Source organism: Agrilus planipennis, unplaced genomic scaffold (assembly GCF_000699045.2).
Source record: "Agrilus planipennis isolate EAB-ADULT unplaced genomic scaffold, Apla_2.0 scaffold100, whole genome shotgun sequence".
NCBI classification, from domain to species: Eukaryota; Metazoa; Arthropoda; class Insecta; order Coleoptera; family Buprestidae; genus Agrilus; species Agrilus planipennis.
Window position 1 is genome coordinate 183,248 of NW_020442469.1, and position 22,767 is coordinate 206,014.

The 22,767-nt window shown below is 31.8% G+C and overlaps 6 protein-coding genes and 1 long non-coding RNA gene across 12 annotated transcripts in view; 5 read left to right on the forward strand and 2 right to left on the reverse strand.

Annotated features, from left to right (window-relative positions):
- LOC108736183 overlaps positions 1 to 6,902 on the reverse strand; it is an 84,329-nt gene extending 77,427 nt beyond the window's left edge. The window contains exons 1-2 of the long non-coding RNA XR_001937692.1: positions 6,458 to 6,902; positions 4,404 to 4,488 (exon numbers count right to left, since the gene is read on the reverse strand). This is a non-coding gene — a long non-coding RNA (uncharacterized LOC108736183). The remainder of the gene's footprint in view (positions 1 to 4,403; positions 4,489 to 6,457) is intronic.
- Positions 1 to 8,740, forward strand: part of LOC108736170 — a 103,560-nt gene extending 94,820 nt beyond the window's left edge. The window contains exon 5 of one of the 2 annotated variants that reach the window (XM_018468495.1): positions 6,909 to 7,193. Coding sequence is in view for 1 of the 2 variants with exons in the window: in XM_018468493.1 (XP_018323995.1) it covers positions 6,909 to 7,715 (807 nt within the window). In the remaining variant the exon portion in view is untranslated. Of the gene's footprint in view, positions 1 to 6,908 lie in introns of both variants that reach the window. The other variant, XM_018468493.1, reaches the window with a different exon arrangement.
- Positions 8,741 to 9,734: 994 nt separating this feature from the next.
- LOC108736168 (apical junction component 1 homolog) lies at positions 9,735 to 11,571 on the forward strand (the record flags this gene model as incomplete). The annotated part of the gene is made up of 2 exons (XM_018468491.1): positions 9,735 to 9,870; positions 10,489 to 11,571. Coding segments are annotated over 2 exons (1,185 nt in total), but the record flags the coding sequence as incomplete, so codon positions are not given.
- A 1,036-nt stretch (positions 11,572 to 12,607) lies between these two features.
- LOC108736178 (lambda-crystallin-like) overlaps positions 12,608 to 22,767 on the forward strand; it is an 11,994-nt gene continuing 1,834 nt past the window's right edge. For 2 of the 3 annotated variants that reach the window (XM_025981404.1, XM_025981405.1), the window contains exons 1-4: positions 20,920 to 21,138; positions 21,873 to 22,056; positions 22,115 to 22,297; positions 22,379 to 22,767. The exon at positions 22,379 to 22,767 ends at the window's right edge or, in 1 of these variants, runs on beyond it. In XM_025981404.1, the coding sequence (XP_025837189.1) occupies positions 20,976 to 21,138; positions 21,873 to 22,056; positions 22,115 to 22,297; positions 22,379 to 22,742 (894 nt within the window). In that variant the 5' untranslated portion in view covers positions 20,920 to 20,975 and the 3' untranslated portion in view covers positions 22,743 to 22,767. Of the gene's footprint in view, positions 12,814 to 12,962; positions 13,151 to 20,919; positions 21,139 to 21,872; positions 22,057 to 22,114; positions 22,298 to 22,378 lie in introns of those variants that run through there. The other variant, XM_025981406.1, reaches the window with a different exon arrangement.
- Positions 13,550 to 15,884, forward strand: LOC108736177 (solute carrier family 25 member 40). 2 transcript variants are annotated; one of them, XM_018468504.2, is made up of 7 exons: positions 13,550 to 13,769; positions 13,835 to 13,998; positions 14,054 to 14,348; positions 14,408 to 14,604; positions 14,923 to 15,001; positions 15,083 to 15,245; positions 15,687 to 15,884. In XM_018468504.2, exons 1-7 carry the CDS (start codon positions 13,667 to 13,669, stop codon positions 15,787 to 15,789), a joined length of 1,104 nt encoding a protein of 367 aa, XP_018324006.1. In that variant the 5' UTR covers positions 13,550 to 13,666; the 3' UTR covers positions 15,790 to 15,884. The 2 variants fall into 2 exon arrangements, with proteins under 2 accessions (XP_018324006.1, XP_018324005.1); XM_018468503.2 differs by lacking the exon at positions 15,687 to 15,884 and having other exon boundaries at positions 15,083 to 15,472.
- Positions 16,038 to 17,681, forward strand: LOC108736180 (ATP synthase mitochondrial F1 complex assembly factor 1). Of its 2 annotated transcripts, none has more exons than XM_018468508.2 (3): positions 16,038 to 16,399; positions 16,662 to 16,989; positions 17,318 to 17,681. In XM_018468508.2, the coding sequence occupies exons 1-3, from the start codon at positions 16,137 to 16,139 to the stop codon at positions 17,582 to 17,584; spliced, it is 858 nt and encodes a 285-aa protein (XP_018324010.1). In that variant the 5' UTR covers positions 16,038 to 16,136; the 3' UTR covers positions 17,585 to 17,681. The 2 variants fall into 2 exon arrangements, with proteins under 2 accessions (XP_018324010.1, XP_018324011.1); XM_018468509.2 differs by having other exon boundaries at positions 16,042 to 16,399; positions 17,321 to 17,681.
- LOC108736172 lies at positions 17,580 to 20,208 on the reverse strand. Its single transcript, XM_018468498.2, has 3 exons — positions 19,929 to 20,208; positions 17,982 to 19,826; positions 17,580 to 17,882 (listed from the first exon to the last, which is right to left on the reverse strand). Exons 1-3 carry the CDS (start codon positions 19,969 to 19,971, stop codon positions 17,674 to 17,676), a joined length of 2,097 nt encoding a protein of 698 aa, XP_018324000.1. The 5' UTR covers positions 19,972 to 20,208; the 3' UTR covers positions 17,580 to 17,673.

Consider the following 22,767-nt stretch of genomic DNA (forward strand, 5'->3'; position numbering starts at 1 on the left):
GCGCGGTAAACGCCATCTGTAGTACGATGCTACATTTTAGGATTACGTATGCTCCAACAAGGTCCATTTAAATATATGGATATATACTTGCTGAAACGAATCCCGGCGTAGCTAACCTCAACGTGATAGGCTCGTTACCATAATCGAATAAAATAATTCGAAGTGGTCTGTTTTCTGTCGAAACTGCCAGACGCGGATCGCGATTTCGATCTTTTTAGATCTCATCAGCGCATTGCAGGTAGCTCCGACAGAACACAAACCAACTTTTACCTGTTTATCGTACTACAAATGGCGTTTACCGCGCCATTTGTGGTATTTTCCAGTACCAGAACAAATTAGATCCCATAAATCCTAATATCAAGATTTGTTTTGTTACAAGCGAATTTTATAAAACGTCATTCTGATTTTATTGGCGTTAATTTTTTTCGTGTATGACTTGTTTTTAGACCCATTGCTTCTCTACAGTAGACAGCAATTGAAGTGTTCTCGACAATTAGGCCCGTATTAGGGACCATTTTTACCGTTTTCTTGATTTAAATGCCGCCCGCTTAAATCGAACCGTTTTCCGCTTTACGGTCGCCTTTATTTATATTTCCAGACATGCTGTACATATACAACGCACGTAGGCAGTGGTATATTATGGTACATAAAATGCATAATAAAACTGCACATTTTTGTAAACCGCGCTCGTTTCTATTTTGAAACCAAGTGTATCCGTCATGTATGCATTACCATCTACAATTACAGATGTCTGCACACACATGGGGCCCTTTGTAAACTCTACCAAACACATACAAACATATACGTGCACTAATTATTATCCAATTAAATTGAATATTACAACGAACTCCACACAACGTTTTGCTTACGATTAAAAATAATAATAAGATAACAGCACGTGTATGCAAATAATGCAGTAATTGAGACTTAATGCATCTGGAACTCTGCATATGCATATAACTAAGGTACCTGCAATATCTCTAATTAATTAACTTAAATAAAGAGAATCTTAAGAAATTAAAATAAGACGAAATATTTAACCGAAAAAGATTACCTGTCTGCCAAGATTCCAAGTTAAAAATAAGAAGACTAACGGTAGGAGTAATAATTTAATCTAAAGCGAATGAGTCCAAAAAGTATCATCATTAATAAATAACAAAAAAAAACCAACGGTCCACTGCGCGATAAGCATTTGCGCATTAACGTTGTCAAACAAAAAATTGCATGCCAGAACAGCGCTGACAAACATAAATTAAGAAATAAAAAGGTAAAGAATCGGCAAAGAATGGACCCCAAGTCTACGTGTAGAGCAGAGCAACCCAGCATTCATAATACTACTAATCCATGTTGTGCTGGCGTGCAGTATATTTAGTAGCTGGTGTTGGTGTCGCGTATAATTTCGAATTTTACGATAACGTATGATCGTCGGTGTTCCTTATGGTGGTGTTAAGTACATTTAGTAATATGGGGGGATGCGAACTAGCCCCAATATTATAAACAGACCAGAAGCATTCAGTTCTGATTCCATACTCGTTAACTTGCAGCTTTGCTGCTAACTTCGTATCGTCGAATTTCGTTAAGTGTGCGCGCGCAACTTCCGTCTCTTGCTTAATTTTAACTCCCGACGCAAAAGAAATAGATGTATACATAATTTCAATAAAGTCTGATCGGTAACACAACAATAAAAACAAGATTCTCTAATAGATTTGTAAAAGCTAATATTCTGATACCAAGAAATCAAGCGGCCATACTTGAACGTACCTTTACAAAGGAATATGTATATTTTTACCATTAACATGGAATAATTAAATATAAATAATAATAATACACTGATTGTATGTGATTTTGAAACACCTTTTAGATTTTCGTGTAGGCATTTGTGTGCAATTTAATGCGAATAATAAGCTATAACGACAGGAGTTTCTTCTCTTTCTCCTCGGTTCGCCCACACAGTTTGAACCTGTGGGAAGCAGACCTACCTAAGTATGCACTTATAGTATATACCACTATACGTGTGTACAATATAATATCTATATCTATCTTGGAATACATTACAAATATTGCCACGGGTTATAATACATAATTATAATACTGCCGCGTTTTCTTCTATGAGGCCAACGTCCTACTAAATCCTCCCATTTAAATACTTTTACACCTGAACGAAAAAAATACACCACCACGCGCGCCTTAAAGACATACGTATGTATAAGTATCTATTCAAATAAATGAACCAACACAAATAAACGCTATAGCATTGCATCTGTTATAATAGGTATTTTACCGAAGTTCCTTATCGACTAAGGAACTTTCAAATAAAATAAAATTATCAGAATGTACACACCCAAACCATATTAAATTCGGTGTGAGAATAATAAAATATTCTGGAAATAAGGTCTGAAGTAAATGTTCAGAATATCAACTTAAGTGTAGTGAAAATGAGGAATCAATAGCCGACTTATTTCTCGTTTTACGCTAATTCTATTTACGACCATATAAATTTAAATTAAGCATACTTTCAATATTTCTTTTGAATGGCAGCTCTCCAATTATTGTTACGTCATTACGAAATGTTTTCGTTAAAAATCGTAATATTTATTAGAAATCAATAAACATTTAAACAAGAAAATACCACTAATTATTTCATATCCAACAAAAACCAAAAAAATCCAGTTTTACATCCGCAATAAAAAAAGACAAACCACTGATGATGACGCTTGAAAAGAGTCAGCTTCAAAATTCCTTTGAAATGTTTTATAAATTATATCACCCTTCCGTACCGGTGACTTAGGAGCTATTCACCGGTACCCAAACGATGTTTGAAACATTATTGATTAGTGCTTTAAGTCATAAATAGAACATCATCTTACATAGTTGATGAGACTATAAAACTGAACAATTTTCGAACTTAAAATTTCCACAGTATTTAACCTTAATGAACAGGGCTTCTTATGCAAAATTCAAAAATTCCATTCGTCAGCCCGAAAATTGAGAGAGTGTTTATACGACGGATTTACTTGAATACCAAATTTTTACCCAAAAACTAGAATGGGGGTATTTATAGCGCGAGAGTAATTATACGTCGAAATATACGAAATTTAAAAACTTAATTATTATAAATCTTAATTACTTAACATAAAAGAAGCATGAATTTAATCCAATGCAACTTACAACATCAATAAAACATTCTATCTAGCAGAATACCGGCAAATAGATTTTGTCACCGGTATAGGACCTATGAATAGCTTCTTGTCACTGGTACAGTAGCGGTGAATATCTTTTTGTCGCCGGTACAATACCGGTGAATAGCTTTTTGTCGCCGGTACAATACCGGTGAATAGCTTTTTGTCATCGGAACGGTAGCGGTGAATGTCTTCTCGTCACCGGTACCGTACCAGCGATTAAGAAGCTATTCACCGGACTGTACCGGTGACGAGAAGACATTCACCGCTATTGTACCGGTGAATCGACACATCGATATTTTCATCATTAGCTGCCTTTCGAAAAATTACGATTTTTGATCTTATGGAAAGTTAGATAAATTATTTCTGTACTCACGAAGAGTTAAAAGTTTATGTTTGAAGCACTGTTATGTACGAAGGGTAGACGATGGTTCCGGTGAAAAACAACAAAAGTTGTTTCAGATGTGTGTGGATAGAATAGGTCAGAAATGTGGAGATATTAGACGGAGTAGGAAAGCAAAGGGCGCTATTCAAAATAATCACAAAAAGGACATGGTAGGACGCCTGAGTCATGAAGGCTTGGTTAGAGATATAATAGAAACAGAAACAGGAATAAACAGGAGCAGAAGAAGACTCATAATAGATTAGGTACAATTAACAAATTATATAGAGATGACCATGGTGACGATGAAAATGTGAAATAATTTTAACCAGAAAAATAAAAAATTATTTAATTAATTATTACGTAAAGTTTGTCCGGAAATAGGTAATCTGAAGAATTTATTTTATCTAAATATTTTCAGGACATAAAATTCATGCAAATGATTTTATGCATTTCGTGTATCTCTTGCAATACAAAGCACGTTACCTTCCATAAAGTTAATAAAGACATTATGACTTATTATGGCCACAGCTATGCACAAACTTCAGCAAATTCATTGGACACCCGACCATTTTGATTTAATACTAGGTATCGTAATTAAGTCATTATTGTAATTATATATACAAATTAATACATGCACCTGTTTGGCACTAGAAATATATAGTTCCTAGTTATACACCACTATTATCTGTTAGGTGTATAAATGACAACGTAATGGCAATTTAACGACTCTTAATTAGAATTGCATAATAATCAATCCCAGCTAATTACGCATCGGTAATTAAGGTCGCAAATTAATTGGGATTTAAAACGAATTGAAATTCATATGAAAAAAGACTTACATGTACAAATATGTCAGATCGCTTCCTTTTATATCAGTTACTAAGAAGACGTTAAAGACAACAGTTCACTTTACAAGTAACACCCCTGTAACAATATAGAAACATAAGCATGAAATAGCAACAAACAATTTTCTATTTGCCAGCTGACTTATATTAATCGCAGATTATGTATTTAATTTAATTTTCTTTTAAATACAAATAAAAAAGTTTCAAAAAAAGCCTTAATAGATAGTTCACTACTACAATTTTTACGCCAAACATTAGTTTTTTCAAGAGAATCATAAGATACATATAGATATATCTTCAAGATGAACACTTGAAGAAGAAATGTTTGGCAAAACAATGTATTAAGATTTTTTTTAAAAATTAAAAACTTATTTTATTTTTTTTTAAATAATTGATTATGAAGTTTCAATTACGATTAACAATTTTCTTTTAAATACCTACACAATCTTAATTACAAAAAAAGAAATCAAAAGACATATCTACACCCAGAGAGGATAATTACACGTTATTACATTTTCACATTAATTAACGGTGCTTAGCTATGGAAAATAACGTTCAAAGCAATAAATGTGACTCCCAAATCCTAATTATCTATTACAACAATCACATTACATTATAAAATGATAAAAAGAAATGCCCCATCGTTTATGCAACAACAAATCAGTTAAACTCAACTAAGCAGAAACAGTTGCCTATCTCGCCTCCCAGTTATTTACACCTATTAATTTTGAATGATACGAAAGATAATTTTTCTTATCTTTTCATGACATTCCAGAATAGTGAAAACAGATTAATCCTATAATCAGAAATAGTGAGTATCTTTTGTCGTCAACAAAAGAAATTACTGTCATTTAGGCACATATTTAAAAAGCGTTTTTCAATTTAGTTTTTTGTTTCAAACGAGCATTTTCCTGAAAAATTGTTACTTAATTAAGTATTTACAACTTCAAGAACATGATGAGGTAAGTTTCCAATAGTTTTTAAAACTAGTGTGGTTAAAACACTGAGAAATATTCTAAAATATAAACAGCGGAATAAATGTAGGTATCCTACACATAATTGTAAAGGCATAAAATTATAAAGATGAAATATAATTTATATTAAATAGATAGGTACCTATAGCAAAAAATTTGTATATAACATGTTAGATATCTGCCTACCTATCAGAACTAGGATAAAATAAAATATGATGGATAACGTAATAAAATTTTACTGGCAAGATATCTAAATGACTTCAAAAACAATAAAAATGTTTCTTAGCTTTTTTTATAAGTAATTCGACCTACCTCTTTTAATTAGATTAACAATAACAAGTTCGAATCAATTTAGAAGACCTCTCTAAATTGCAATAAAAGCTATCATCTTTTAATTGGAACTGATTGTACACGTAATTAAAATTAACGAGGTAACGTAAATTGAATTATCCAATTTCCGCAAAATACAAAAGGGCAATTAAAGTAGAATTAAGTGTACCTTTTTGGGTCTGGTTAGTGGTATCGCTCCCTTTTGTAAGAGCTGTACAGCCTATAAAGTGTATAGGTATTGAGCAAGTTAAAGTTAAATGTATAGTCACGGTTTTAAAATATAAGCAGTTTTAAATATTTATCGAATATGAATGATTGGGAAATGCCAGGGTTTTATTATGAAAATTTTTACCGACACGAATGGGTTAAGTTAAGCAGTTTGTGGAAGGTACCTCATTATTTACATTTTTTATAACAAACTATTTTTGTGGCGACACTGCCTATTAACAGTTAACCTGCATATCTCGCTTCACTTAAAATTAATTAAATAATAATACATATAAAGCTAAACACCTATATAATTGTCCTTCTTTTCAAGTTGAGAAAAATAGTAAACGAAGAACAATTTATTGTTTACAGTTTGAATGTATTAGAACAGTAATCACAATGGCCGAAAAACGAATTTTTTAGAAAACATGGCTAGTTTCGTGACTAACTGATTCAATTGCATTAAATTTATGAATCGTTGTAACACACTTGCGTCACATATTATAAATATGCATACTAAATTTACTATTATATTACCTTCTTGTAGAAAATCTATCTTTTCTCACAAATGAAGCACTTGCACTTGCTTTGAACTTCTCATCTTAAAAGTTGTTTCTTCTTTTCCTTCTTTTAAACTATTGCACAATTGCAACATAACTTTGGATGTTGCCAAATGTTGCAGTTTTTTTTTATGATAAAGTAAAAATAAAAAGTACATTTTTCACGGCTTTTCTCTAAAATTCTACTTTTAGCATTATATTTAACTCTAATATGTAATTTAACATTAAATTTAGCGTAACGTTTTCAAAAATCGACCAAGTATTTGTAAAATTTACCCAATGAATTCCTCGTGCAACTCAATTATTCTAAATTATTTTGGTGCTGGCTGAAATTACTACATTAATAAGACCTTTTAAAACTAATAAAAATAAAAAAGCAATCGATGTTAATTTGGTTATACAACATGTAACAATTTCCTCTTTTTCAGCCCCCTGAAAACGAACTTCAAAAAGGTGAACGTGTAATGTCCGAACACCAGCTTCGTATTCAACGTTCCCTTCAAAAATTAACCATCCCAGAATGGTACAAACAATCCGAAGTGCCCCAAGAAGGTTTTTTGCTTCGCAAGAACAGCAATAACGCCCGAGAACGATGGACGGGTACCGCGAGCAGAACTCCCTCCCTAACCAGTATAGGTTCCAACGTCCAAAGTCCTGTAATCATCAGTCCCACGCCACAAAACCAACCTTTTGTCCGATGGTCGACATCTAAAATTAATTCGACCGCATCATCTCCATGTGCCTCCACTAGAAGTAGCTTTAATGCGAGACAACCCAATGGATCCATTTCTCCTTGTTCAATACGAAGCAGCTTTAGTTACAGACAACCGTATATGGGCTGGAGGTCGCAGGAACGCTTGTCAAGGCCCAGGACGCCTGCGGAGCGCCTAGCAAGTTCATTATTGTCCCATTCGAATCAACATAACGAAGTTCAACAGCAAGGAAGTCCAGAAATCCAAACTTCCATAAAAGAAGTCACTTCGGCCATTGTTCATTATGTAAGTGGTCTTAGACCTGACGAGGGTACTGAAGGCAGTTCAAAGAGCGTTTCTGCCAGTCCGAGAGGCAGTCAAAAGCTATGCTGGTTAGAGAGTTCGTTTGTGGGAACGCGTCCCCTTGACTCTCCTCAGACACCCGTTACTCTGACGGAAAGTCACGCGTCAACCTCTGGGGCTTCTTCTAGTCTACGGCTTGATTTGCACAGTACACACAATGGTGAGTCTGTCCATGCCTAGCAATGAGCAGCATTTTGTACATTATGTAAGTTTTAATTAGTTTAATGCAGTATTTATTTGCTGCACTGACGGTCAGGAGTCTATTTTTAAAAGCTTTTGCTTAAATTGTGCTACGGATTTATTTTATTAAAAGATTTTAGTTGAATAATGTGTGCTCCCATTCAATAATAGATTTCCAATGTTCTACTACAATACATGATTAAGAAATTTTATAACTTTTATGTGCTGTTATTGCGTGCTAAATTTTTAAGATTCAGTAGCAGTTGTTAGAGATAAGTGAATGCTATAAAATGTTTTTGATATTGCTTGTCAAATTTAATTATTTTATTGTGATAATAGATATTATAATGTACAATAGAATATACTGAAAGTCAGTTAAGTACCAAGAATTTGAAAAACATATCGTACTACAGATATCTAACTGGATGCTACTTAAATTAGGTAGATAATTGTTTTTATTGTTAATTAACTATTTTAATTGAAGACCTCTGACCGTTAAAGTGTACGCTCTCTAACGTGGTGCTATTTGTGTATAAAGAAAGCTCTTGTAACTATAGCTCGTTTGCACAGACTGAAGTTTTTTAAATAAGTACAAAATGGCTTGCATCAAATGTCACCGCATGGTTTACTACATCGTAAATTGTGAAGGTTCTGATATTTTCAAAGCCGAAATGAATTTAAAAAGAGAAAACCGTCGACTGTAAGCAGAACTGTTGTATTTTTACGATAAGTCCTCCGTTAGTGTCCAATTACTTATTGTACTTATGGACTTTTAAGTTATAAATATCAACGATATTATATAGATATTTTGTCTAATTGCTTCTTTATCCAGTTTTAATGTGTTTCTTCTTGATTTGTTATAGTGCTAGTTGCTGCATTTATTTTTTTTTTATATAGGTTGACTGGTAAATGCTATTTTTATTTTATTTTATTTTTTAGATTTAATTACTTGTATGTATGCACCATTCGTACGTCTTGCATGTACTTTCCCTATATCATTTAGACAATAAATTGTTTAATTTTTATTTATTTTGTTTTTATTTATTTACTTTTTATGTGTATATATTGTGCATTTATTTTTCTTTCATACTTTTTCAGTTACATTCGATTATTTCATTCATCCTTCAAGTTCTTTAAGGACTTCCAAAACACAAGTGAATTCGTGTAAAAAAAATTAACTCAAGTTAGTAAAACTTTTATACAAAGGTAATAACCGAAACGCCTATTTTTAAACCAATACTATCAAAAGTAAATTACAAATTTAGAGTGGAATAATATTGTAGTTTGTTATGTGTATAAGCATTTATATGCAATCATAATGGAGAAAGTCATTATTTCGAAAACAAATTGCATCATTTAATATTAAATAACTTTTTGCAGCTATTTTTACCTTCTCTGGCCCGTAAAATTTATATTTAGCAAAACTGGATAAAACCAGTTAGTTATTTCTATGTTGCGCTATGTGGAATTTATCTATTCATCTATTTTTACCTACTACCAAAGCCTACATATTAAGTTTTCTAACTATTCACCACGCTGGGTGTAAAATGATTAAACAAAATTAATTGGATAAATAAACGCAGGCTTTACGTTTATTATTAAATTAGAAAGTTATATTTTGTAATTTCAAAAGTTTATAATTTTTTTAAGCAACCTAAATAGCCAGTAAGTTATCTTGGTGGAAGAAAGGTACTGTTTAATTTTAAAAAACTAAAGTTCTATTTGGTACTTTATTAAAGTTTATAATTTTGACTAGGCAACCCGAACAACAAGTGAGTTATGTTGGTGGAAGAGTTAATTTATTGAAATTTTACCAGTGGCGTAACTTATGGTATCATTTCTAATTGCAACAGACTGTTACAAAATTCAACTTCCTTATTTCAGCTGTTAATCAACTACTACTACTACTACTAATGCTAACACCACTCATTCCTTTTTTTAATTGTTTCTGTGAATGTTACCTGCTAATATACTCTGTTAACTTTATTAATCCTTACTAACGCTTAATTTGTCCCAATACTAGAAGTAACTGCTGTTCACTACTCGTACTCGAGGGAACAAAGACCTTCGCCAAATTCTACGACACTAGAAGACGTTCTCGATTCTTTATTGGGTTTGCCACCGTCTACGCGAGCTCCAAGTCCCAGTCTCGCAGGTAGGAGACGTATGTAAGTTTCCTTACAGGTTCTCAGCAAGACATCATCACGTCTTCATTATATTTCCACGTACTTTTCTTATTGTTAAACCCTATGTTGTTTACCCATTTTAAATAGTGGGACGACTATAATTGTTATTTTCAAAACCTCATTATAAAATTAAATGAGGAAACCATCGCTTCATAACGTCTATCTATTTTTGTAGAAATCCGCACGAAATTTCCACAAATTATAGACGTCTCAGCTTAGAATGCACTTATCAATATCAGGTTTCTTGATGAGTGTCATACTGATACTGCCTCTTTTCAAAAAGAATGACAAAGTACTACGACTTTATTTGTGTAGCTTAAGTAGATACTTTTCCTTGTGCTTAAATGAGATGCCAATCTATATTTCTCAGGGATGAGAAAATAGCTAGTTGCTCCTTCCTTCACATATTTTGTGGCTCGAAATAGCACTGAATTTTGATCCTGAAGTACCTTTAGTTTGGTTACCCTTATTAACTACTGTAGTATGTACAGTATAAGTAAAACATTTTTCACTTTTTTCTTCACTAAATCTGGATGTTTTAATGTTACAGCGCAACATTTTTCATGTATTAAGAGAGATGTTTTTAGAGACGGCGTCAGTTAATACGAGCCCAGGTCGTCTGGGGGAGGAATCTAGGGCGGCAGAACAGTACCGAAGGCACAGCGAAGGAAGCGACACTGTCAGTCAAAAACCGCAACACTCTACTTTCCAACGACGTATTAGTTTCGATTCTACGCCCCTCATTAGGTGTCGATACAACCGATGTGGTAAAACCATTCCAGTCACCAGTTCGGAAGCACGTGATTTTAAAAATTGTCACAACTGCTCGTATACCTACTGTTCTCGCCAATGTAGACGAGCTCACTGGGAGAAACACAGGAAGATATGTCTTTTTTCCCGAATTGGCTCCCTTTGTAGGCAGGTACTTACGTCTGTTAAAGAAAATGCGGACAGTCTTCTTCAAATTTCTCTGGTAGCTCGAAGAGGATATTTGGCAAAAGGGCCAGGAGCCGTAAAATGTTTCTTTCCTTGTCCCGAAAATGCAGAAAAGTTTCTGGTGGAAGGATTACCAGCTCTAGGTGACTTGACTTATGTCGCCAGGGCGGATCTGCTTCCATCCGAAATGGGTTCGCAAATGTATTCGGAAATAATGAAGATGTGCAAAAATTATAATCCAGATTCAAAACTGGTCCTTTACGTATCAGTATGTGTAGTTTCCGAAGCTCCTACAGCTGGTTCGGTTAAATGGGAGCGGCAGTTGGTATCAAGATGTGCTAAAATGCGCCTAAGTAAAAACGTCCCCTTGCCTGGACGGGACGTAGACATTCCAGAAACATACATTTTCACGTGTGTTCCAACTTTTGACGAAAAAATGCGCGAAGAAATTGTCAACAGACTGGCCAACGAACTGGGACTTTTAGGAGTCAATTTACAGCGGAAATATCCTGAAATTCATGGTCAACTTCAGTCATTTGCTTCACGGAACTTTGAACGGTTCACACCGATAACGGTCTATCCTTATGTCGAACAAACCGGGAAATGTTTCATGTGTATTATTATGCTGGATGCGGAACCTGACAGTGTACGCCAAGTGGCCGCAGCCGGAATACAAGCAAGGACTATAAATCTTCGATAAAAAGTCTTTCTTATAACAAAAATTAATGATTAACTACAAATTAACTACAAACAGTTACGTTGCAGGTTTAATAAAGTACCATCACAAATACATATTTACGCATTTATATCAACTTCAAAATAATATCAAAATGAATTATATACATATTTACATTTTATTTAATAATATTTTGAAATTAATTTACAGTGATAAACTCTTAAACAAATGATAAATGTTAAAGGGACCATTTGGTGAATGTTCCATTTTATTCTATCATTAACTTTTATAACTATCACTTTTTTTTTTAATTGTATGACTTTTCCCATATTGAAATATTCCTCCATTTTATGTCTGCATTTAAATATTAACGATAACATATCTAACAAAAATAGACGCATTTTGCATAGCATAAGTTCAATAGGGTTATATTTGATAACTGAAGTTTATATCTTTTTCATTTACTGGTCTAGCTTAAAATTTCAAAAAGTGAATTTAAAAGATACCTACTTATTTAGACCATACTTTTGTTTCTGGTGGTACTTTATGTTTTTGCTGGCGAAGTTTTGACTGTTTGGAGCAAGTCGAAATACTTTCTTCAAATTTAACTAACATGGCTCTTAATAAATTCAGTTAAGTGACAAAATAATCGTCATCACATGGCAATCGTAAAAGCAGGGTTGGCACATTATATGAACTTCCTTCACATTTTTATCTGTATACTATCTTATATTGAATGTGCTATGGACAAATAGCCGCATGCATTTTGTATCGATGAAGTTTGCAAAAAATGAAAAGCCATTACAAGACTGTCTTTGTTTATAATATAAAAAGAAAATTGTTGTTGTATTTATTCAAATGATATGCTGCAAAGTCAACCCTTTCCTGTGATCTATTTAGCTTGTTGTNTGCATAATTAAACAAGATCCTTTTATAGAGTGCATCAAATGTAATTTGTTGATAAAATAAGGACCTATAAATAAATTAATGTAATGAAATATATATTTGCTTGACGTTATTTTCCTTAATAACTTCAAGGTTTTGTTGCAAAACCTTATTTACTTTCGCTGTTTACTGCATTTATTATAGAACAATAACCCAACAACAAAATACAAAACAGCACATAAACGAAGAATTATTTAACTGATTTTATGTTATCTTGTTACTAGCTATTCTAGCGTTTTCAACAGAGTACTTAATACTGATTGAGAACGAAGTACCTAGTGTGTACTTGATTTTCGAAGAAGACGATAGCAACATTTAAAATGTCTAGTCCAGGTAAAATTGGTATTATTGGAAGGTAAGGCTACACTAATATATTTTAGAAATACATAAAAATATAGCATTTCATTGTTTCGTAATATTCTGCAATGGTTTGCAAATATCTCGGCTATCAGAAACATATTTGAAATAGTTTGATTGATTCAAAATTAAAATTATTTGTTTTAGTGGTCTGATTGGAAGATCGTGGTCTATGCTTTTTGCTGGAGCTGGATTTCAGGTGACTATTTTTGATATCGAACCTAAACAGATTCAAGGCGCCTTGGCTGACATTGAAACTCAATTAAATTCGTTACAAAAGGAGGGACTGCTAAGGGGCACCCTAAGTGCCGCACAACAATTTTCATTAATAAAAGGTATCTATCGGAAAAAGGTAAAAAAATTAAATTCACGATCAGAAATTTACCGCTTTATTGTTTTAAAAGTTGCTTATGTATTTTATTACGCATTTTTACTTCAAAATCAAATCAATATAAAACACGTATGTACCTATATACATAAATACATAAACTTCATAATAAAATAACTAAAAAGGACTGCAGGCACGTGTTTCGCTCATTTACATTATGAGCAAGTCTTTCCACGCCAGTCTCCTTTTCTGTATATTCATATTTAAATGTATAAACCATTTCTAGGTTTAGGCCCAGTATGATCATATCTTTTAGAAAATTTGAACGCTTCCTAATTTCTGCCCACTATAATAGATTTAATAATTTTTATCTATGAATAGTTTGTCTATGTCATTTCAATCGATCGCTTTTGTCTATGGATCGGTTGATTGTTGGTTGATTGTAACCTCGCAAACCGACATGATTATTATATGTGTTGTTTTTAGTGGAAAGTATACAATGCATTTATTTTAAATTAACATCATGCATAATCACGACGTGGATATCGATGACGAACAGTTTAGAACAACACCTTTACAACAAGCAGCAGCTTCTTGTACTGGAGCTCTATTAACCTCTCTTTTCGGTTTGTCATAATCATTCCCTTTTATCTATAATTATCAATTAACTAATACATTTTTTTTGTAACAGTTACACCACTAGACGTGGTTAAAATTCGTCTTCAAGCTCAGCAGACAAATTCATCAAAATGCTTTTTATATTGCAATGGATTGATGGACCACATTTGTGGTTGTCAATTGTCTAATGGCGAAAAAGAGTGGTTTACCCGACCAGGACATTTTAACGGGACTATTGTTTGTTACTTTAAAAATAAAATAGTATTCCTTTTAAATAATATTCTACTTTTAGGATGCTTTTGTAAAAATTGCTAGAAACGAAGGTGTTGCATCTTTATGGTCAGGTTTAAGTCCCACATTGGTTTTAGCAGTACCTGCTACTGTAGTATATTTTGTGACATATGAACAACTTAGATTATTCCTTAAAGATTATTACAACGAAAAAAGAACACCAGGGGATCCATATAAACAGCCTATATGGATCCCTTTAATATCAGGTGCAAGCGCTAGAGTTTTAGCTGCCACAACAGTAAGTCCTTTAGAATTAATAAGGACAAAAATGCAGTCCAGAAAACTGAGCTACTTTGGTAAAGAATACAAGTGAAACGCGAAATATTTTAAAGCCTTTTAAAACTTTTATTTCCAGAATTGGGTGAAACATTAAGATTGTTGATTAAGCAAGACGGTATTACAGGCTTGTGGAGAGGAATACTTCCAACTCTATTAAGGGACGTGCCATTTTCGGCTTTATATTGGACACAATATGAAACATTGAAGAAGTTCTATGGACCTGGTGTACCTTCTTTCAGTTTTAGCTTTATGGCTGGAGCATTAGCTGGGGCGGTACTTACTTTTGATTTATTTATATATTATATAGTACTGTTCCACAGTATGACTATTTGCTTTTCAGTTAAAATTGTAGAAAAACTGCAAAATCTAGTACTATATGACTATTAAAACATTTACTTAAAAGAGCGAATTGTGTCACAAATCTTAAATTAAAAATCACCATAAAACAATTACAAAAAAGTGGGAGGGTCTAAATATCTATATTTCGATGTACTGTTGGTTGCGTACACTCTAATCACGAGATAAATATACATACATCATCAGTGCATCTGCAGCAGTTGCAAAATAATTGACTAATTTCTTTTGTTGAAGGTCGCCTCCGTTATTACCTTACCATTTGATGTTGTAAAAACACATCAACAGATTGCAATAGGAGGTCAGTTGTATGGGGGTAAGCGCAAAACTTAGAATTAGTTTTTTCACTTCCTTTCAATTGAAATTCTTTATAAATTGTTTATGTTTCACATTTTAGGAGAAGCAAAAAAGGAAACAACAATAGAAATAATAAGAAAAATTTACTCACAGCATGGTGTTAAGGGTCTCTTTGTAGGTATAACACCAAGAGTAGTTAAAGTTGCTCCAGCATGTGCAATTATGATAGCAACATTCGAACATGCAAAAGTGCTGTTGAGCAGGTGGGGTCGCCCTGAACATCTAGAAAATAATAGTTCTGATTTTAGTAAAAATGATGAAATAATTAGTAAGAGTAGTGAAATAGTTAGGTCTAAAAATTTTAGAAATAAAAATGAATATAATGTTAGCTCTAAACGTGAAATGTTATGAGTTATGATGCTATTGAAAGCCCTAATGAAAGTGATCAATTGTCATAATAAAAAATTTTTATTTGCGAGATTTATACCTACTATGGAATATTTTTCTAACATTAGGGCTTTGTACTTCATTAAGTAGTTGTAATTTTTATAATGCGTACTAACATTTTTTAGCATTAAGAGAGAGCAAACAAGAAAAGGAGATGTGGCTTTAACTTCTTATTAATTGTTTTTTATCATTAATTTTTCAAGTCCTCACCATTGATATTTCATATTTTATTTTTATGTTATCTGGTTAAATTTTAGAAAAATCCAGGTACAAGAAAAACTTTTGCAGAAAATTCCTAAAATACCTCCTTCTTCAACTTACGAAGCTAAGAAAGAGAATGCTGTTAAAAGAAATTTGTAGCTGCTTTACATTCTTTAATTGTGATAAAATAGTGTGTGTAAGTCACCATTGTACCTATTTACCATTTGTTGAAAATACAGATTTTTGTATATTTTTTTAATTTAGTATTCCTATTTGACCTAATATCTGTTTGTAGAAACAGTTACCTAATTTTTAATTCTAATCGTTAAACTGGCCAACATTTACAAATAAAAAAGTTTGTTATTCTTATGTAATTGTGCATATGTCTTACATCAATGCAACTGTTTTGCCTAACCTCAAATATGCAGTTAGTTATTCAATGTGTTTCACTTCTGTTGTTCTTTCGAAACGAATAAATATGAACTAAAACCCTTTATAAAACGATTATGGATAAAATTCTTCGTATTTCACTTCAAATTTTTAATAATAAATCGTACAAGTGCATCCAGAATATTCAGTATAGACAAATCATGACTACCCCAAAATTCATGAAAGATGCAGTGGAGGAATTAGAGAGAAATCCTTATTATGAAAAATATGCACAGAAAATTGCAAAACTACAACAAACTTCTCCTGAGGAGTTTTTGTCTCGTATTGAAGCACGAGAAAATGAAAAGCAAAAACCGAAATTTGGTGGCATTGAGGAGAGGTATGGTAATGAAGTTATTCTTCATTATTGATAGATTTTTGTATTTACATAAACAATAATATATTTAATATTAACTTAACTTACACTAGTTTTAATAAGTTTGATCTTAATTTTCACTTTACATAGAATTGCACTTACACCATTAAGATTTCATCAACAATATAAAAACCAGAGACCACTGTGTTTTCAAATTTTATACTTTTTACCCTATTTATGCAACACACTTTGCAATTTAACTTTTTTTAACAGCCCATGATTTTAGGCAATATTCTTCCTTATTAGAACCGAAAAAGAGTTTGCCATCTACCTTATTATCTGACTCTAATGAAGAATCATTAAATAAAATAATGAAATTAGATTTGGTAAAAAATAAGAGTACAGAAGAAATTAAAAAAATTTGGGAGCAGTATCACATTCAAAAAGATGTTATTGCTGCCACAATTCCCGCTTATGATTATGATATTATAATTGAAGAAAGTAAAAAGTATCCAACTTTCCTTTTTCCAGTACCTCGCAGTCAAGGATATGAGTTTATTATGTGCCAATTTGATAAAAACCATGTCCATTTCACTCCTTTGTTATATTACCAGGTACTAATTTTATTATAGGATTTTATTGCTAGCACATGATGGGGTAGATACAATTATACTGCAGGGGATTTGGAGATTTTTCATAAAAGGAATGAAGCTAGATTAAAAATAATGATAAAAGACATTCTTGTATATGATTATTCAAATATATAATTACAAATATGCTGTCAGAAATTTTCAGTAGCATATTTGTATAATCAAGTATAAGGATGTGTATTTGTTTTCCTGTGAAAAACCTGCGAATTATATGACATAATATCTTGGGTGCCATATAATGCTTATTATTTATATACACAGTGGCGAAAATATAATCTTATTATTTATTTTGGAGGTACACAAAGAGAATGCCCCGGAATGTTTAACTATAACTCATTTTGATGAGTTTAAAGACAACAAGGGTATAGTGTTGATGCGTGGGGAATTCGATAAAAATGTTTTAAATGCTAAAGAAGCCCAGTGTCTAGCTAACCAGCTACAATTGTTTTATACAAGAAAAGATTCGAGCAGAATGGAACTTCTTGAAAGGTTTACCAAAAGGCCGGACGAATTCAAGCATATTGACCTTATAAAAACTATTGAAACTTTGTCTCTTTAGCAACCATGATTTAATTATTGTATACTATATTTCATTTATAAAGTAGCACATTTGTACTTGTAAATATGTTGTTAATAAACAAAATGAAATCATGCAATTTGAAAATTATCGTTCTTGTAGAGCATTTTAATATCGTCATCAGTCTTGCTCTGATTTTCTTTTTTTATATTAGTTTCAAACACTCTTTCTCGTATTTCTGATCCATTGGGAATTGCAAACCAAACACATCTTCTCGGTTTATTGAGGCACTTCCGTTTATATAGAAAATAGCATAAAATTCCGAGAGATAGCATTAGACCTACAATCATTAATTTAAAAGTCACTGTTTGAAGCATTTTTACAAAAGTTTCTATAAAATATAGTACTCTACATTTTTATTTTTTTTTTGCAAACTTACAAGCGACACTTGTTATAGTTGAACTAAGAAGTCCGTTTCTTTTAATACGACACACTTTATATGGTGGCTGATACCTTTCTGATGATTTTTCAGTCAGAATAACTTCTAGAGAATTATCACTCACAATCAATGTGGGAGCCCCTTTAATAGTAAAACTTCGTTTTTTTCTTAATGGCTCATTTTTCTCATTATCATCACTGACCTGTTTGTCAACGTCTTTATTATGAAGTAGCTCAACAATATTTTTATTAGTTGAACTTGCAACTAATGTAGAAAGTTGTTTTGAAAAATAACGTCGTTTATGCTTATGTTTCTTGTTATCGTGGTTATTTGTTAAACGATGATATTTAGGCTCCAAGTAAACCGCAGTATCCAAAAAGAATCTATCGCCATTGCGAATAAGTGTATCGACTATGAAGTCCGTATCAGATTCTTGATATCTTTCTGGTGCGGTCAGAAGAGACCCGAATAAAAGACTGTTTAAAAAATAGTCTATGAGGTTGGTCTGAATGGCTCTGATAAGATCAGGATTATATTTTTCATTCGTACTAAATCGTTTATTATTCTTCAAATTGATTGATTTCTTATTGGCAAAATCCTCAGACTTAAACGAGGATAGTAAAAATAATGGCATTGAAAATTTAGGAAAAGAGAAGTCTGTTTTATGGTTGTCTCTGTCATTTTGTTTATACAAAAATAATCTACTAAGACCTTTCTTGACCCTTTTATACACACGGTGTCTTCGAGGTTCATTCATGTTAATTTTTTCAGGTTTAATGTCATTTAAAGAGTTTATCTTATTTTGATTGTGTAGGTCGTTGACTAATTTTTTTTCGTTATCTTTTTCATACGACAAAATGTCTCTCTTTTTCGGGAAATAGCTGATTTGACTTGTTTTGGATTCTTCAGTAAAATTAACAGGAAACTGTGCTTGTGTTGATGTCGATGGTGGGGTTTTTAAATTCCCATTTGGTTTTTGACGTTGAGTTCCGGTTTTAAGATCACTAGTGAAGTTTGCTTTTATTTTATTCTGATTCCCCGTTTGATTTATGCCATTTATTTTCTCTAGGATTTTCTCAGGCAGAACCGCTTCGCTATTATCTTTAACATGTCTGATTGTAATTGATAAATTAGTTGATTTTTCTGTCGAATCATTAAATTCCAATGAACTTTTTTCAATATTTGATTTTTGAATGGCAGTTGTATGAACTTTATTGGAAGTATCTTTTGAAATATTTCTGTTATCGATTAAACTGTATAAACTCGGAAATATTTTGATAATTTCATCTTCTAAAAGACCACTAGTATTATATTTTTCAGGTACCACAGTAACTATTAACTGTACACTTTGGTTTGGTTTTAAAACGTTATTTGGAATAACCATTTTAAAATATGTTAAAATTTTTTCTAGAAAAAGTCTTTCAACTGAAGTGGTCTTTCGAATTTGCTTCATCGTCGCGTTTTCTATAGGATTAATAATTAGTTTAATTTTCTTAACGAATTTGCAATCATTGTGTGATTTAATGAATAAATTGTCTATTTCACAGTCATTGATTCCTAACTCGTTGTGACTTGTGTGTTCATCTGTAGTATTTGTTCGCTGAGAATTAGCGACTTTTGATCGAACAATATGATCTCCACAATTCTCTTTTTGCGTTTCTTTTACAGACTCGTTTTCTTTGAACAAATTTTCTTTTGAAATAGTTAGATTGTTAGTATTTTCACTTTTAAATATTGTCTGGTCAAAATTTGATATCCCTTTCTTCGTTACTTTATTATCATTATAGATTTCCGATGTAAATTTAATTGCAGTATTTGAAACATCTGATGTACTCTTCGCAAAAACTAGAAAACAGCAACCGAATTCAATAGGAAACAGGTAAATTTTTATATTATTGTACTTCTACTTGTTTAAAAAAAAACGAAAAATAATCGTGGACGTCTTACCTAATAAGTAAAAAATAAAGATAAACGCAAAATATTTGCACATTTTATACCATTTTTTATACCGCTTTCATTAATGATCTTTTGTAAATGACATATCATACTGATTTAAAATCTCAGCACTCTATAAAATAATTTTTAATGAGCAAGTTACTAATTAAACCAGGAATGCAATTTATACATATGGTTGGATAAAAATTAAAAGAAAGCAACTGAAAAAACGAGAAATATGAACCTATACGTTTTTATAGTCGTCTATTTTTAAAAGTAAACTTGTCTAATTTTAAAGAAGGTAAAGCTAAAGTATCTCCGAAATGGTTACTTATATAATGATAAAACGACAAATTTGTGAGCGAATTAATTTATTACTTCTCCTCTAATGTAAAAAAATAAGTAAAATGGAGTAAAAAATATAATAAATAAGGAGTGAAAGTAAATATTCAAAGATTTATGTAAAGAAAAAACGTATTTTAGTACTATTTATATGCATAATTAAACAAGATCCTTTTATAGAGTGCATCAAATGTAATTTGTTGATAAAATAAGGACCTATAAATAAATTAATGTAATGAAATATATATTTGCTTGACGTTATTTTCCTTAATAACTTCAAGGTTTTGTTGCAAAACCTTATTTACTTTCGCTGTTTACTGCATTTATTATAGAACAATAACCCAACAACAAAATACAAAACAGCACATAAACGAAGAATTATTTAACTGATTTTATGTTATCTTGTTACTAGCTATTCTAGCGTTTTCAACAGAGTACTTAATACTGATTGAGAACGAAGTACCTAGTGTGTACTTGATTTTCGAAGAAGACGATAGCAACATTTAAAATGTCTAGTCCAGGTAAAATTGGTATTATTGGAAAGTAAGGCTACACTAATATATTTTAGAAATACATAAAAATATAGCATTTCATTGTTTCGTAATATTCTGCAATGGTTTGCAAATATCTCGGCTATCAGAAACATATTTGAAATAGTTTGATTGATTCAAAATTAAAATTATTTGTTTTAGTGGTCTGATTGGAAGATCGTGGTCTATGCTTTTTGCTGGAGCTGGATTTCAGGTGACTATTTTTGATATCGAACCTAAACAGATTCAAGGCGCCTTGGCTGACATTGAAACTCAATTAAATTCGTTACAAAAGGAGGGACTGCTAAGGGGCACCCTAAGTGCCGCACAACAATTTTCATTAATAAAAGGTATCTATCGGAAAAAGGTAAAAAAATTAAATTCACGATCAGAAATTTACCGCTTTATTGTTTTAAAAGTTGCTTATGTATTTTATTACGCATTTTTACTTCAAAATCAAATCAATATAAAACACGTATGTACCTATATACATAAATACATAAACTTCTTTCACCCGCTAGATAACAGCATGTAATTTCTTATCTTATAATGAACAGTTTTTTATGTAGACCGTAATTAATTCTTCACGTGACGTAAATGGTGATAAAATTGGCACATATGCATTCAAATCCTATCTGTAATTGTATGAATTTCAAAATTTCAAAATTGATTTTAAAAAAGTGTAATTATTCAATTTAAAATCGTACTATTTTAGAGTCATATAAAGTTGAATGAGTAAATCAAGTCAGATAGAATTTCTGCTACAAAAAATATAGAAACTCTAATAAAAGTAACAACTCAGGAACGAAAATGGAATCTTTTATAATAATTTCTGAAAACAATTTGTATTAATAAACGCGATAAGAGTAAAGTATTTTTTTCTTATCACGTATGTTTACAAGAAGCAAAGGTTGGCTGTAACGTCTAAAGTTTAAAACGAAATCTAAATGATATAATTTAATAATAATTCTGAATTACTTTAGAGAATTGCTTTTATTTTACAAAACTCCATTTAATTTCATTTATAATACATAAAAAGCGTGTTAGTATTTAAAAATTAAATGATAAAATTCGCTCTTTCAAGGTTCTACTGAATTAGCAGAAACTGTTAAAAATGCAGTTCTAGTACAAGAATGTGTACCAGAAAATTTAGAATTGAAAAGGAAAGTTTGGAAAGAGATCGACGAAAATGTGGGGCCAAATACAATTTTATCTAGCTCTACATCGACCTTTGTTCCTTCCCTGTTTTCAGAAAATCTTAAAAACAGGTATCACACTGTTTAGCGTAGTTTAAAAGATTCAAGTAAAGCGAAACCCATATTTTAGGAAGAATTTTATTGTCTCGCATCCTGTGAATCCCCCTTACTATGTACCACTCGTTGAAATTGTACCCGCACCATGGACAGACCCATCGGTTACAAAGAAAACACGCGAAATTATGATGCTGATAGGACAATCCCCTATTGTTCTGAATAAAGAAATAAATGGTTTTGTTTTAAACCGCTTACAGTACGTTCAATATTTTGTTTTTTTGTTCTTTTTACTGTCCTCTTTAGTAAGAAGAAATTTAATATTCGTTTTTCTACTTAGGTACGCTCTTTTAAATGAAGTTTTAAATTTGGTAAATGACGATATCGTAAACGTAGAAGATATAGACAAGGTAATGGCAGACGGTTTAGGATGGCGTTATGCCTTTTTGGGTCCCTTAGAAACGACTCATTTGAACGCTGAAGGTTTTATCAATTATACCGAACGTTACGGTGAAAAAATTTACAACCTTTGTAAGGATGAAATGAAACCAGCAATTGAATGGAAAGGACCACTTATTAAGAAAATTGCTCAGCAGTTGGAAGCTGATGTACCACTTGAAGAATTACAAAAAAGACGTAATTGGAGAGATCTATGTCTGACCAAATTATCCCTTCTCAAGAAGGAACTTTTGAAATTGAAGTGATTATGGTTTATATACATATATATAT